Here is a 17,198-nt window from a genome sequence, read left to right on the forward strand (position 1 = left end):
ATTCGATAACTTTGGTACTAATAACAATTCCTCATATTTCCGTATCGATTAACTCAATACCTTCAACAGTCAAAATATTTCATCATTTTCTATCGATGATGTATCATATTCGAGAAACGAAAATATATTCTGCTAACATACAAGAACAGAATGGGTTTCATCATACCCATTTGTCTCGCGTTTCTCTATTGATTAATTCTATAACTTTGGTACTAATAACAATTCCTCATCTTTCCGTATCGATTAACTCAATACCTTCAACAGCAAAAATATTTCATCATTTTCTATCGATGATGTATCATATTCGAGAAACGAAAATATATTCTGCCAACATACAAGAACAGAATGGGTTTCATACCCATTTGTCTCGTGTTTCTCTATTGATTAATTCGATAACTTTAGTACTAATAACAATTCCTCACATTTCCGTATCGATTAACTCAATACCTTCAACAGCAAAAATATTTCATCATTTTCTATCAATGATGTATCATATTCGAGAAACAAAAATATATTCTGCTAACATACAAGAACAGAATGGGTTTCATACTCATTTGTCTCGCGTTTCTCTATTGATTAATTCCATAACTTTGGTACTAATAACAATTCCTCATCTTTCCGTATCGATTAACTCAATACCTTCAACAGCTAAAATATTTCATCCTTTTCTATCGATGATGTATCGTATTGGAAGAACGAAAATAAATTCTGGAAGCATAGAAGAACAGAATTGTCTCGTAGCCATTCGCCAAGAATTTTCACGTACGTTATTTTTATAGTTCATCTAGTTAATTGCAACAGAAAAATAATTCAATAATATCGATATCATCGTCATACGACATGTCATTTCTGCAACATTTTTCCGAACGTATTAACAAGAAACAAGCGCGCGTATCGAAGATAAAGTTCGGCTGTTGCTATGTTTTTTAAAAAACGTAATCCCGCGTATCGCAAAGAAAAGCAATTGAATCTCGTGTGAAACTGAGAAACGTCATGTGTCTTCGATGCGATACGAATGAAGAGAAATGAAAGGTGCAATCTCAGCGAAATATCAAAACGTCAATCACACGTGGCTTTCGAGAAACTAGTCACTTAGGCGCGAAAACGAGGCATGATATTCAGTTTCCTAAACAACGTGCAGCCTGGAAACTTCATGTTTCACCGCACGTCGAAAATTCAACGGGAGCGGCCACGTCAAAAGCAGCACTTCGGCTGCGTGTCTTGATAAATTGATGTTTTCCAAAGCATTTTTCTTTTTATTTTCCACGCTCCGCAGCATCAACGACGGTTACACGCGTATTGCAGTCGAAATTGACGGCCGACATAACAAATTCCCGAGAAATTCGTTCTCTCACCTGCCGTTTATATCCCGTTCGTCGAGCTTTTCAAATTTTTAAACCGCACCGACTGTGTCTGGCCTACGAATATTTAATGCCGCTTCTCTTTACGATTCGGCGAGCTTAAGAAATTTACAGTCGCAACTTCGAGTTTACAGCTGACCTACATTCAGACGCTGGGTCGAGGCCTTTGCATTTCTTCGGCGATGTCGCACTTTTTTCGTCGAAAATAATTTTATCTTGAACGTCGTTTCGTTTTCTAAGCGTTTCGCAAAATCTTCCAAATGCAAAGAATTTCGGTGAAAAGTGTGGTAAACGATTTTTGCTGCTGTTACAAATATTTGAATTAATATCGAATGGTAGCGTTCCTCTAAGCGAGGTTTACGTTTCAGTTACGTTTTTATTACATACTTACATACGAAAATTGTATATCTTTTTTACGATGGATTCATGCTATTTCGTTCAACGCTTTTATTGGAAGACTTTAATGGAAAATTAATTTTCTATTACACATGCCTTTCGGATATCAGCTGAACCTTTGTATTTAAAGCACGTCTGATGTATGTACTACGTACAGGTTCGATGAACCCGGTTAAATATAGCGACGACAGTGAATAATTTAGCAAGATCTAATCGTTTTCAGATTTCACATTTCACATATCACATTATTGTCTGTTTCTGGCGTATCCAACACGCCACCCGAAAGATTCCAATAAAATAATATCATCGCAGATTGTAGCATCTTTGTTTGAAACCTATTATTCTTACTATTATCTCAGTCTTCTTATTATTATTGTTGCATATTGTACAGAATTTTGCAAGTTGATATAACTTCAATTGCGTCTTGTACATTTAATATACAGTGCCGTGAATAATTATAAATTCAAATGCATTTTTAGATTTTTCATAATATTAAAAGAAAAATTGAGCAAGTCGTTAATATTATTTCATATTGTAACGTAAAGCAAAGATGAGAACTGTGTTCTCTTCAAGTCTAGAAACAATGAAAATTTCTCCTAAAATTGTGTTTCTCGCTGTGAGAAAACATGTTGTCTTTTATTATTTCTATTACTCCGTTAGGTACACTATCCATTAATTTATTTAAATCTTCATTTCTCGCAGCTTCTCCTCGATCGAGTTCAGATCAGGACACAAAGTTGCTCACGATGATGATTCCACTCCAAAATCTTGAAACCACTTTTTTTGTAGCGGTGACAAGATGAATAGGAGCATTGTCTTGTTGAGAAATTGCCTTTTATCTTTTATTTCAACAAACATATCAAGATATCTTGAGGTTTCTCGAAGATATCGAAAAACTAATGCGAAGGGAACGTGTTCAAGAGCAAAATTATTCACAGCACTGGATCTATAGCCAATTAATCACCAACGGTATACTTAATTATCTTCATTTCTGCAATCTAACTTTTATTTGTCACTGTACGTCTTCGTACAAGTCCGTTGTATATTTAAATCCACGTTATAAATCACCGGAATCGCTGTTTAAGAAAACATCCACCTGCAAATATATCAAAGCTGGTTTAAACACTAAGAAAGATTTATCTGGCATTTTTGAAATCCTACTTTATAAAACCAGAGCCGACTCTTTCGCCAGAATATTTGTACACAGAAGCGAACGCGCTACGTCAACACCGCAGGAACACATAAAGCAGATATTCGCAGATGAAAATTGTCGGGTTAAAGCCGACAACAAGATGCTGCAGGAGTCGCAACGCGTGCGACTGGCCGACGGAATAATTTGATAGACTCGTATTAGCCTGAATTCCTACAATCCAGTTAGCTACCCTAGCCCTGATCCAGCCTCGTCCTGAATTTAGAGCAATTGACACGAACTGGAACACGCCGTGATAAACTAACGTTTCCGATAGGCTTCCTAAGACAGGTCGAACCGGCGTCCTCCGCGCTGGAAAACTGTAAAATGCCTTCGAGGAACGTTCGAACTTGTTCGATTGCTGCAACTTCCAGATCTCGTTATTTCATTAACTGTCCTTTGCCTTTAATCGCGATCGATTTATATCGAGTATTTTTATAAGATATTGGCGAATGGAAAATTAAATGGCGAAATAAGAACAAATATTCTACTTTGTACTTTATATTTTATACTTACAGAGGCGTGTGTTCTAAGAAACCGAAGAGTAGATTTTAGCGATTGGTATTTTATTGATGATCGATCGAGTATAAGCATTTAATTTGTGGTCGATGTCTCGGCTATTTGTATTGTTAAGACGTGTTTCTTTAGAATTTCTCTGTAAATTAATATTTGTTGCTATTCCTTTCCCTCTTGCAAATTTATATAATCTATGGAAACAATAATTATGATTATGAAAAATAATTATGAATCATGTAACTGTGATTATGGTAATGTAGTAACGCGATCAGTCGTAAATTAATCCGCTTAATTTCAATTTATTATTATTGCACGATTTTAACGAAATTTATTACAGACAGATCGCATTGCAGGCAAATATATTTTACAATGTTTATGAATTTGTAAATAGCTCCATTATATAAATCGTAATTTTTACAAATATACTTTTTGCAGAAACAATATCGATAATGAAGCATTTGAAAGTATGGAACTCGTATCAATAATAAGAATCATATCAATAGTGAGAATTTATTCTTGCAATTCGTATGATAAAAAATTATTGTATACTATGTCTAAATATTTCGACTATTTAGACTATGCCTAAACGTTGATAAATATGCGTACACTATGTGTAGGAAGCGTTCATTTCCACATTCCCATTTAGTAAGATACAATTACATTGAGAGAAAGTGTTGCCGTTCTGTACGCCTTCTAAATGTACGTCGATATTTTAATTTACACATATCCTAAACATGAAATAGTAAATCAAATATTTACACTATTTGCTACTACGTGTAGAAACCTGTTATTTTTCACATGTCAAATTCTTTTTTCACGTTTAGCGGGATTCGATGAAATTGAGAGAAAGTTTCGCTACTCTGTGCACGCACGTCGATGTTCAATTTTGAACATAGTCTAAACATACGATAATTTAGTCAAATCTTCGAACTACTTATATTAATCCTCGAACTGAATATCGACGTGTATTATTTTACGGAACAGCAAAAGTTTCTGTCAATTTAACAAAGTCTCGCTAAAGGAAAATGTGAAAGTGGTGGTTCCTACACATAGTAGCGTGACTATGTTGTTATCAACGATATTTTATTACTTTTCAGCAACGTGGAGCGATACATTGCGATAAATACGATCAGCACGTTCATTTGTTACTCGCCAATGACGCGAATCTAATCTTGGAATATTAATCTGTGATGATTTTTTGCCATGTCAATCTGACACCAAGTGATATATAACTTGGAAAAGTGAGGGCTGGTTGATGGCTAATAGACATAACATAACATTAGCGTTATTTTCTTTTGAACTTTGCTCTACGACTGGCAGCAAAGATTATTCGAATTTGATGTTTGCTACGCAAATTCAAGACGAACGTGGAGTATACAGAATAGCGCTGAATAATAATGGTAGATATGTTCATGGGACCACGACTCAGGCGGAAAATTTTTCTGTTTCCCTCGGACGTTCATCGAATAGCAATGGAACTGCAAAGTATAAAGGGAATGTACGTTTAAAGTTTCTGCTCGAAGCAGAAACGTTCGACGCGTGTGCGTTATACTGTAAACTGTAGAGCTAAACTTTGATCAGCCTCGTTGCTCGACAATGAGTGAACGGTGGAGCGTAAATTTTCATATTTGGAGCTGAGGAATAGAACATTTTTCTGATACACCGCACTATTATTTTATAATGACGTGTGGAATTTATTTCCATCTTTCTATAAAATGAATTCTCGGTATTGCGAGTTTAATGGAAATTCAATTTAATTTGCGAAAATTGTCTTGCCAAATGAGAATCGAGTTACGTGAAAACATTCAGGTCTAGTAAATTGAAGAGTTGATTTGAAAGTCGGATAAACGAAGATAATTTCATTTTGTTTTGCTTGTAGGTTTTACGCGAATGAGTATGATACTTTCGAAATTGAACTCGTTAAGAACCAATAGACGTCTATATTACGTACATTCACAAAGATTTATTTACTTCTCTGTATTAGGTTGCTTGGGTTAGAATAATTACCCACGTTTGTCTACAAGTTTTATTTAATCAACGAAGCATGCACTATTTTGCTTTAATATTCTTTGTGAATGGACACGGTCATTTCAAAACTTTTGTTTTTGTATCAAGAAACGTGGAATACACGTGTTTCTACATTTTTTAAATTATTTAACAATCACACGCGAAGAAAATGGCCAAACATTAAAACAATTGATGTTTCATTTTTGAACGAAATCGTAACAATTTCTGCTGCGTTAGATTCAGAAACGATTCTTTTATGAAAAGTTCATAATTTTGTTTTTCATTGCTTTCATTAAATAATAATTGTAATTATAAACGATATTGACCCATATTATTTGTATATTCATCGCAGTTGTATTTATAATACTTTGCAATATTCTTCAACTTTATTATACAACCTAGTAATTAAAAAGTGATTGAAAGAAAATTCTACTGTTTGAAATTGCTTGGAAATTTTCTACGGTTTCCTGCAAAAATCCGTTACGTATTTTACGTTGCGCGTTTTACGTTTCATTCGTTACAGTCCATTAATATTCAATGACAATGCCCGATCAACTGAAAATTAACGCACGTGGAAAGTTCTTTGCTTTGGCATTAAATAGAAATCTTCCAGTCCTTGCTGCGATTCTGCTTCTAATTTTAACTTATTACATGTAGCTTAAGTAAACAGTTATCATACATTGTTAGTTAAACTATCACGTGTTGGAAAATTTGTTGGGTAAGTGGCGTCGAATGACGTATGCTGGCAAAACTTTCGATAGGTGATGTAATTTAAATCAGGCCATCAGGTTTTTATAATCTTCTCTGTTAATCCTTCACAAGCATATGTAGCTAATTACGCTCGAATATTTTCTGCAATTCTAGACATCAACATTTTCCGCTTCGTAATGTAGCAATCACGAGTACTGAAGATAATTTAAAACTCGAGATCAGGCATTTCCGAGATTTGTATTTTATGCGCAAAGTGTTTCTAAAACGTCAGGGACTTGTGTATTATATAACTTCAATCTCCGTACGAAGTTTCAATTTTATCAAACAGTAAAGTTTTACTGTAATTATACTACGAACGTTTGTTTAAAACGTGTTTATTCAAAATGATAGCTATACTGTGGCTACCATTCTATTTATTATAACATTTATATACTACTCGACTCCAAATATACGGCATGTCTGCGAAATTATCTACCTTTATCATGTACAGACAAAAAACAGTCGGAAAAGAAGAATAACATTTTTCCCTTTGAAGCTTCGTTTTCCAGAGAAATTAGCTGCAAGATCTGTCGGATAACCGTGTGCTAATTGTAAGTTTCCATATAATATAATTATATATAATTTAATAAGATAAGCAGAGTTATGTGTACAGCAACACGGTCGACTTGTTACGTAAATAAAATGATTTACAAAAAGTAATACCCTTGTCCTTATTTATGAAAGCATTCCAAACGCGGACAGTGCGGAAATAAGATAACAGCAACGATAGGAAGCAAACCGTGACATTGTTCACGTTGATAAATATCGATTTACGTTGATAATACGAGGGGAAGGAGAGGTCGGGTAATTGGAAACCTACAATTAGCACACGGGTACCTGGGGCGGATCTTCAAACCGATTTTTCTTGAAAATGAAGCCTTAATTTTTCAGGTACGATGCGCCACTATAGTGGCTTTCGCGGATGTCATCTTATATTACGACACGCCACTATAGTGGCTCACTCTACTTACTCATTCGCTCGCCGTTTGAATTAAATTAACTTTTTCATTTGTCTTGCTTCACACTTCTTCTGCCCTCGCAATGTCTTATAACAGTGTTAACGATATACAGGCAGAATATACAGTCTTTGTTTTTGATACGCCAGTGTCAGATAACAATTGTTGCTTTTTGTTCAAATAAATATACCATTGTTAGATGCTCTTTTTAACATGCCGACCCGTATCCTTATAATTTTGTAGAATCTTTCACCTCAAAATGTAGCTTCAAAATAGAAAACGAAGAGCAATTTGAAAAACACTATGAGTGTAAAAATTGTGACCTGGGTCTATGTGTCGTACAGTGCTTTAAAATATATCACACTCAATTGTATTATTAATTATTAAATTAAATCATTAAAGTTCAAGTATATGAATCGTACCTTTGAGAAAAATTAGAATTTAATTATCAAAAACTTCCTTCCAATGTTCTTGCGTAGAGAACAGCATTATCCGTCACACATTGCAGTGCTGCATCGTTTTCGCGTCAAACTCTGCCGTACAGAGAAACAGCCCCGTACAAAAATCAAGAAGTTAGAGTTAAAAAATGTTATTCTTTTTCCACCTATTTTTGTGCGCAGAATCATCAGGCAACCGCTTATACTGTGATTTCTCTGTGATTTTTCTGTATTAAATTTCCTATCGTTCAGAAGTAGAGATGAAACGTGTAGAACCTGACTGAAAAACGCGCCACTGGAAAACGAGAGCAGGTGCAAATTGCAGAAGACTAAAAAGTCTCTGTATGTTTGAATGATTAGCAACGTCTCACCGTCGAATGTGTGTTTACCAAACAGCAAATATTGCTAAAATCGTGGAAAAACGTATCGTTGTACGCTTGATGGCCTGGCATCTGAAAAGGGAAGGTATCTTTATGCACAGACAGAATGTCGACTCACCAAGCATCTTGACGCCCTGAACAGGACTCAGAGGGTAAAAATCGCCATGCAGAGGACAATGGAAGCCAACCCTGCGCTCCCTTCTTCGCGCCCTTCTAGTCAGCATGCAAAGCAGCACGCCGAGGGCGAGCATAAGGGCGCCCACGACTATGCAGATCGGTCCCAGGATCCGCGAGTTGCCCGTGAACGCGATTCTAGCCGCGTACGAGTCCTTGTCTTCATCCTGGCCGGGACCGCGATACGACGCAGCTGAAACAGACAAATGAAGCACGCGTGAGCACCGAGTCAAGCGATATCGGTCATTTTCCTGCCCTCTGGTGAACGATAAATCGGCACCTTCGTGGCGATAATTTCTCTCCTCTCTTTGCTTCGACTCTCCTTTCGAAACGATCGCCTCTTTTCTGTTCCTTTCGACCGTTCTCTTTTTTCTCTCTTTTGTTTTCTTTTTTCCTTCTATCACTTTCAATTTCTTTTCCTCGTATTAAACGAGAATTCGCGAACGACGATGGAATTTTTAAGGCGCGGCGGATAAAGGGACGCGTAATGAGGTTTAGTAATTCAAAGCCCGGACCTGGGACCAGCTTCCCTCTACCTTCTTTCGGGATTTTCGGCCGCGTTATTAATGTTTCAAATTTAATCTTGCCGAGTGCTCGCGGCTAAGTTCACGCTTCCACGAACGTGCGCGCCATATCAAACTGCTGAGCAATACTCGCTGTGAAGAAACGGTCCAAAAGGGAACAAACAGAGAAAGAGAGAGAGGGAGAGGGAGAAAGAGGCGAAAGAGAGAGAAAGGTGATTTTGCGAGGCAGGTGATTTTCAATTAAATAAGCAAGGAAAGACGACGGTGGGACGGCTAGTACCGTTCCGAACCCATTACGGGGAAATTGGTACTTGCCGCGTGAAAATTATGATCGACGGTAATATCCCGCCGTCGTGGTTAATTAAGCTCCTTCAAATTGCGATAGACGTTTGTTGCAAGGACAAGTTAAAGAAACAAGATTTCTAGCAGTGTTCTGCTACACGCTGCAGTTTCACTTCTGGAGATAGATGCAGTTTAAATGATCCAAATTTCGGCCTGATCAATTTTTGTTGTTAAATGCTGCAGCCGGCAAACGGTAATTGCAGTTTGAAATAGAAACGGCGTTGGTTAAGTGAGAGCAAAAGACAAAGGAATTGGCTGTTCCCAGAGTTTTCTGCAAAGTGCTCTGTTTTTCCGCCAGTGCACCATCTTCTTTCTTAATATATAATCTTTAATTTCTATATTGAAATTTAGCTCCTGAAATGACGTATCGTATTAGATTTCACAAATTTCAATTAATAAAAAGACAGTACATTGTAATCAACGTACTTAAGGATATTGAGTAACATGTATTCTTAGAACATAAGCAATAATACAATGATATTATTGACGTTATTTTTAAAAACTACATTTCTCTGTTTAAACATATAACGTAGAAATATTGAGGATAAAGAATTTGACGTTTATTTGTTTAATAAATATAAAAGTCTCGACGACCTTCCAGTCTAAACTCTCTCTGCCATACTCACACAAACCGAATGTAAGCATTCAATAATATGAGTACCACGTTAATACCATGTATTGCATTTATTATAATAAATTAACTACATTTATTCCCATAAAAAGCGATATGTTTAAGGGGTCCAAATTTCGTTCGCTGATGAATCTTTCTTGTTAAGTGCTCCTGCCTGTAAGTGGCGATTGGAATTTAAAATAGAAATTCCGCTAGTTCAATGACAGCAAAAACGAAGGAATTCGCCACTAGGTTACGTCTTAATATTCAAAGTCGTATTTCAACATCTAAAGTACGTGATTCTAGAATTTATTTTTGGCGACGCTTGGCATATTGCTTCTATTTTTATATTCCAAAGTGGCGATCTCGTTCTGTCACTTATCTATATATTAGTGTTGGCAATTATATTAAAAAATGCCTTCAAAATTAGGGACGCGTGTTTCGGAAAGAAATTCGAAAGAAAGTCATCGAGTGGAAGCGAGGAAGATGAAAATGTGGCCTGTTTTATACGTGGCAATCAATTTTCGAACGATACGAGAGAAGAAAAATGGATTAGATGCATCAAGAGTATCACTTTTCTGCAACCTAACTACCGTGTCATGCGAGAGTTAAATCTCTATTGTTATTAAAATTCAACCTAATCTCAATTTGCATAGTACAAACAACCACAGATGTAAACGAGATAATTTAATTAATTTTTCTTCCAGGAGATGGAATTTCTCGTCTCTAAGAACTACAAATTCTCTGCAAAATCTAAAATTTTTTTTTTTATTTAATAATTTCAATTCACAATTTGTCCAATTTGGACATTTGGTGAATTTTTTTAGCTGTTTGATTATCGCGTGGGTGGCTACCCCAGCGGGGTACCATCTTAAATCTAAAATTTGCGAATGAAATTTGTTAGAAATCGCGGAGAATTTAAATATCTTACTGACAAATGAACTTGAGCATTCGTTGTGCTTGCATCGCACGAACGCGTGTTCTTATTGCCAAATCGTTTCATTGTTGTAGACGCAATAGAGTTTATGCTGCAATGCGTTTATGTGAAATTTAACACAAGAACTACCACACCAATCAAATTGACTGGTTTTACAATTTTATTTTAAAATTCTTACTTCGTGTTATATTCTTTTCCCGCAATGATGTAATGACTTTAACAATGATAAACAAAAGAATAATATAATGAATTTTATTTTGTTTTCTATGTATTCAAACTGTACAGGAGTCCTGCAATCTGTTTATCGAACCCCAATTAACTAGTTTTCTCGTTTTGTACAACTTGCCACATGTCTTTTTAAATTTTTACCGCATATCATTCGATATGACGATATCAGTCATGAGGAAAATTCCGGAAAATTCGCTAGATCGCTAGATGCTAACACTTGAAATACCACAGCAGTCAGAATGACTGGTTCTACAATTTTATAAATGTGTCAACCCTCGTTTAGGGATCCCAGATGGATTAAAATACCAAAAATGTACTACACAACATGGAATTTCTTTTGTAAGAAAGTAATAAATCAACAAATATAAAAATATTCTATTATTACGTATTTTTTAAAGACCAGTCATTTGCATTGGCTTTGCTAGAAATAGTTTAGTGTTAACTATCGGTAGTTCTAGTGTTAAAGACACGTACTGCACGTGAAAACACGCTGGAATACATAAAATATTCAAAGTATAGAGCTCGCCATAATATTTATCAAGTCTACTCAACTTCCATTTCCTTAGTCTTATTCATAAGAAAATATAAATTGGCATAAAATATAAATCCGCCGTTTATAAATAAATAATAAACACGATGAAATTTTCTTCAGGCTACTGGCAAGTTTCGTAGATGCTTCGATTTTAGAATAACAAAAGCATACATAAACATACGATGGCTAACGCACACACTGTCAGATGTAATTCACGGGACGTGTTAAAATTAACTTAACGCGGTACGAACAACACTAACGCGTTCGTGTCACCGTGCTGTTCACCGGAACTGTGAACATCGTATTACAAACTAGTCCGTGTATGAACATATAATATGCGTTCTATTGATAATCACTAGGTAAATCATGCGCTAATGATGCAAGTAAATTAATTGGAAAACTCTTGTTCCATGAACGTCAAAACCTGACTATAATGTTTTCGTCTAAATTTTCAGTATAACGGAACGTCGAGGGTCCTAGCTACAGCCGATTTGCTCCAAATTTAGAATACTCTTGCTCCTTTCTAATCTCCTTAGGCTATCTTCTCCTCTACCACGTTTTTAGGATTAAACCAACCAATTAATTCAATTTCTGCCTTCTCTTTTCAAAAGTCATCAGAATTCCTCCCTTGCTTTAATTCTCCGATGAATAGAAGTTGGGAACTAAAATTACATCAAATTTCTAATTATCCATTACAATTTATTACACGTAATTTAATGTTACTGTAACATTTCTAATTTCTAATTAATTTCCTCGGTATCGATATCTTTATCACCTACATACAGATCTCTGTGTTCTTCTTTACAACAGATTTTTTTTACCTAAATAATTACCGAAATTGTTGAACAAATTAAATTCTGTTATTAAAGTAGCTATTATCTTTACGTATATGAAGATGAGCTGCTCCGCGTTAGTTTTACATACCGAGAACACTGTTCTATTTCGTAAATGTTAACGATCGACATCAGTTGCAAATGACGAAGTTAAATTGCGAAATGATCTGGCGTCTGTTAAGATCTGGTTCTCTGACGACGTGTTTATGAGCGACTCCAAGTGCTGAAATTTTATTTGTATGCAAAAGTTCTAATGTAGTAGCTTATGTCAAAGACCTGAGAAACTTACCTATCACTTATCTCGTACCGTGTTAATTTGCACGATAGCAGTACGCGCGTATGTTTGCCAAATGGTCGTATATAAAACTGATAAACTCGACTGACAGATCATATTTCGTGTTTATTTTCACATTAATCCATTAATTTGCGATTCCAAAAGAGATACATTTTCTTCTAACGGGAACTGTACGATCGCGAAGAGGATTAGCATTACAAAAGTAATATGATTTGCGAGATCTCTCGTTGTATAAAGAAGACATATTTCTCTAATCCAACTAGAAGAAACCATCTAAATATGCATTTTGAAAAACACGTTCAAACATAGAAGCAGCCACTTCATTGCATAAACATTGAGATTACCTCGCTGCAGGTCGTCAAATAAAATAGAACGTAGCTTAATACAACGATCACTAACTTGATCAAGTTTCATCATGTCAAAGCTTCAACAAATCCGATCGTAAAAAAGATTTTTGAAGTGGCACGCACAGCCGTAAGCACAATCTCTTCGTTTTTAAATTGAAGCACCAAGAGATCTCAGGGAAAAATGTGGCAGACGTGTATAATCCTCGAAAAACGTTCATCCTCCTTTTGATAGGATTTTCTCCAAAATGGGATGCTAACGATAAACATTGCAATCTCCGCGTAATTTCAAATTGCTCGCATCAGCAAGGAGAATGTATTTGTTAGATAAAATCTGATAAGCCACCGTCGTATTGTAAAGAACGATTACTTGGCTGATGGTGTGAATGTCGTAAATAGTAACCAACCATCTTCAAGGAAGACATTCGCAATCCTGAAGGAATAGCAGTTTTTATGATTATGCGACAATTTTCTTCACGCTGCTGTTAAAGCTTCCCCTCGTTTAAACTGGAACGTATGGCTGTCTCGATGTCATAATTTGTTTAGAGAGATTTGTCTGGCTGAAAATCGTGCGTTCAAAAGTATCGAAATTTTGAATCGCTTCTGGTGGAACATAGAGTAGATCGTGGAAATAATTTGAATTTTGTATTACTTGTATTAATATAAATAATATTTATATTATAATGATATTATTAATATATTTATTATTATTATTGTATATAATTAATCTTATAGAATTATATTCAAGCTACACTCAGCGATAATATTACGTAATTGATATGATTATATTATTATTTATTATGAAATTTATTCTCTTTCTACGAGTCTTACGTATTTTTGTGAATACAGCGCGTTCTGCCAGACATTTTGAAATTTCATTGCCACTGTAATGAAACGCGTATCATATTGGTAAAATTTGAAACGAGTCTGGAAATGCATATGCATAAGGTATTTATTGCAAGTATACGCTTCGCAGATATCGTCAAAGATATCTGAACATTGCATTAATAACTCACGATATTTAGTATCACTATGTTTAACATTGATATATATATATATATATTTGAGATTAAATATCGTCCATGTCATATAATAATTACTAGCTGTATGTTTGTCATAAATATCTTGCAACTTCAGAGAACAACAATCGTTCTACATACTCGTACAATAATACTTAATTCAAACATTTATAGCAAAACGAGATAAGTCTGACAAGTTGTTGGAAAATTATTCAATTAATTCTTTGATCGATCAAGGATCATTACCTCATTAAGTGTGAAATCTTAATAAAGTTGAATATGCTAATAATTCTCATTAGAATTACCATATATGTAATGAGGTTAATGTATTCATTGCTTCAGCCAATTTAGATATTCGTGTTAACAGGTTTGCAATTAGTATAGATCTCTTATTATATTTTTTCTATCACAATGTACCGTATTTTATATATATATATATATATATATCTACTGAAATTTCAACAATTGAAAAGATTGCAAATATCATTAGTATAGAGATAATCAATAATAATGAATCAACAAGAAATTTCGTTTTATCATGATGACAGTGATCAATTGTATACATCGAAAATATCAACTATACAAAATATGTGATGAAACTGGAATTGTCGATTGACTTTTAAACAAATAATTAGAATTTGTTTGTAGATTTTTAAAAACGTGGTTATTGACGATTTTCATCGTCTCTTTTTCACGTAGCACCAGCTACTACAAATCGGTTAGACTATCCAGATGGTTACGAGTTAACTATATAAAATATGTGATGTAACTGGAATTGTCGATTGACTTTTAAACAAATAATTAGAATTTGTTTGTAGATTTTTAAAAACGTGGTTAGTGACGATTTTCATCGTCTTCTTTCACGTGGTACCAGCTATTACAAACCGGTTAGACTATCCAGATGATTGCGAGTTAACTATACAAAATATGTAATGTAACTGGAATCGTCTATCGACTTTTAAACAAATAATTAGAATTTTTTTGTCGAATTTTTAAAAACGTGATGAGTGACGCTTTTCATAGTCTTTTTTTCACGTGGCACCAGCTACTACAAACCGGTTAGACTATCCAGATGGTTACGAGTTAACTATACAAAATATGTGCTGTAACTGGATTCGTCTATCGACTTTTAAACAAATAATTGGAATTTATCTCGTAAAAAAAGTGATGTTTTGGATCATTTTTTATTCGTGTACTATTATCTATTACAAATCGTTTAGTCCATTCAGATATTTATAAGCAACTATACGTATCGAGCTAAAAATACGAAAAATACACAAGAAATCTTACTTTTCACCGAGAGATCGGATACAGAGAATTCCCCTGCGTTTCAAGTTGATTCACGTTATACTTTCATCATCTTTTTCGATCCACCGGAAGATAGCGATTACTCATGGAAACACGTGGGAGAGTATTAAACGAGCTTTCCTGCGAGCCACTGGAGAAAGTCATTCTCCTATGCAGCGATCTTTATAAGGGAAGAAACTCGGAAGACAGAGAAGAAACGAACGGGGCATACGTAACTTAACTCGTTCTCGATTTCATTATACGCGAAATCTGTATGCAGATTCGAACGCGTAGGCAGGCGAGAAACTGCTTGTAGCGATTGAAAGAATCGTTTAAAGTTTAAAAACGCTTATTACGTGCATTAACGTTCGAAAGTCAAGCCAGACACTTGCCTGTCCCAAATGTACCATTATGTGCCTTACGGACATTAATATGTCACTCTTATGAATTTCATTCATCAATTTGTTGCATAACAAAGTATTTCTTTTCGTTTCGATTATGAAAGAAAAACAAGAGCAAATATCAAGGCAAATAATAATGGAACAAATATTACTCGTAAAAAATATTGAGCCTCTGGGTATTCAAAATAGATAATAAACTAAAATTAATAATATCAATGGTATAGGTGATCCTATAAGAAAGTAGAACTCGTAAAACTTATATTTTTAGCTAAAGTATATACAAATGTACCAGAGCAACGATCTCTCGGGCTGTTGCCCTCGAATCTTAAAATTTTCGTTTCAGAATACAAGCTAGTCTAGATGACTTTTAACGACTTATTAAAATTAATAAAATTAAATAAATAAAATTGGAACTAATAGAATAGAATTACATAAATAGAATAATTAAATAATTAAATAGAATTAAATAAATAAAATATAGAAAGTAAAAGGTGCATAAGAAAAAATAGAGACCAAAAAGATATTTTAAAAGCGCAACTAAGAATAGTGCAATTTCTAAGAAACTAAAATAGTTTAAATCGAATCAAGTACAAGATTTTAGTCTTTCCCTTGACCATCTCGAGAATGAAACTGTGTATTTCGAAAATTTACGACGACTAGTTCTCCAAATTCTATAGAAATATTAAGATGAAAGCAACGTTTTACCATTTTCTGATCTCGCAGCAAACCATTTACTTGCACGTTGCAGCAAAGCAACTAGTCAACGCGAAACCTTCGTGGGCTCGAGCTAAAGCGAATAAAAAATCTCGTAGCTTCTCTTTTGATGTTCTTAAGAACGTTTCTGAAAACTTTATGCGAATCAACTCCGCGTAATCTCATGGAACTCCATATAAATCCAACTGAGACGGGAGAACATGCAACTTTTACCAGTGTGAGATTTAGCTGAAAGCTACTTGCGCATTGTTCCGAAGAAACCTGTCAACCTTAGACCTCGATAGCTGGTGAAAAATAAGAAATTTCCCGATACGTGATCCAACATGTAAAGTAGCCGGTTGGCGAGCGTAGAAGAAGCAAATGGCGGGGAACGAAAGGGAAATGGGCTACAGGACCGGTCTCATCGACAGAGCCAGAGGCAAGAAAAAGAATGGCGAAAGAGGTTGGAAGGACTGACCGGTTTTGATAAATCGGTTGGTAACAACGGTCCGGACGCGTATCCGAGAAACCGTGGCCAAACAAGTAAACGACCAGCTGTTGCCCGTTAGTGAGTCTTTCTTCCTCTGCTTCTTCTTCTGCTCCTTCTCCTTCTTCTTCTTCTTCTTCTTCATTGCCCTCTCCTTCTTCGTGACATAAACGCTGCATTGCCATCGCCAAGTTCGATCACCTCAAAGAATAGTGGTTCTCAAATGGTGTACCGTAACGAGCCGAGCAAAATGGCCGATAGATTCTGAAGCGAAGATAAAGGCTGCGTGACGCGAATCTCAACAGCCCTCTTAGCCGTGTATCAAGAAGCAAGATTTCAATTTCCAAGCTGCTCAGTTTCAGAGAGTTGAGCAAATATTCGTGCGTCTGCTCGGTTGTTCTTTCGAGCAGCTTGAAAGTGCGCTTTACCTCAAAATTCCATTAAAATGGTAATTCTGCCGATAGATCGTCGGTGGTGCTCGAAATGTCGAAGAGGATTCT

General features: G+C 35.3%; 2 protein-coding genes and 1 long non-coding RNA gene across 8 annotated transcripts in view; 1 reads left to right on the top strand and 2 right to left on the bottom strand.

Moving 5' to 3' along the window:
• The window catches only part of LOC122571793, a 5,530-nt gene extending 4,751 nt beyond the window's left edge, over window positions 1-779 (top strand). The window contains exon 2 of the mRNA XM_043735947.1: window positions 1-779. Within this exon, the coding sequence (XP_043591882.1) occupies window positions 1-779 (779 nt within the window).
• Window positions 1-17,198, bottom strand: part of LOC122571792 — a 215,792-nt gene that overhangs the window by 106,518 nt on the left and 92,076 nt on the right. For all 5 annotated transcript variants that reach the window (XM_043735942.1, XM_043735944.1, XM_043735943.1 and 2 more), the window contains exon 3: window positions 8,111-8,359. In XM_043735942.1, the coding sequence (XP_043591877.1) occupies window positions 8,111-8,359 (249 nt within the window). The remainder of the gene's footprint in view (window positions 1-8,110; window positions 8,360-17,198) is intronic.
• On the bottom strand, window positions 1,526-8,101 carry LOC122571796. 2 transcript variants are annotated; one of them, XR_006318229.1, is made up of 4 exons: window positions 7,598-8,101; window positions 7,191-7,440; window positions 1,753-3,653; window positions 1,526-1,662 (listed from the first exon to the last, which is right to left on the bottom strand). It is a non-coding gene; the product is annotated as an uncharacterized LOC122571796 (long non-coding RNA). The 2 variants fall into 2 exon arrangements; XR_006318228.1 differs by having other exon boundaries at window positions 7,191-8,101.

The sequence above is a fragment of the Bombus pyrosoma genome, linkage group LG10 (genome assembly GCF_014825855.1).
Source record: "Bombus pyrosoma isolate SC7728 linkage group LG10, ASM1482585v1, whole genome shotgun sequence".
In the NCBI taxonomy this organism is placed as follows: domain Eukaryota; kingdom Metazoa; phylum Arthropoda; class Insecta; order Hymenoptera; family Apidae; genus Bombus; species Bombus pyrosoma.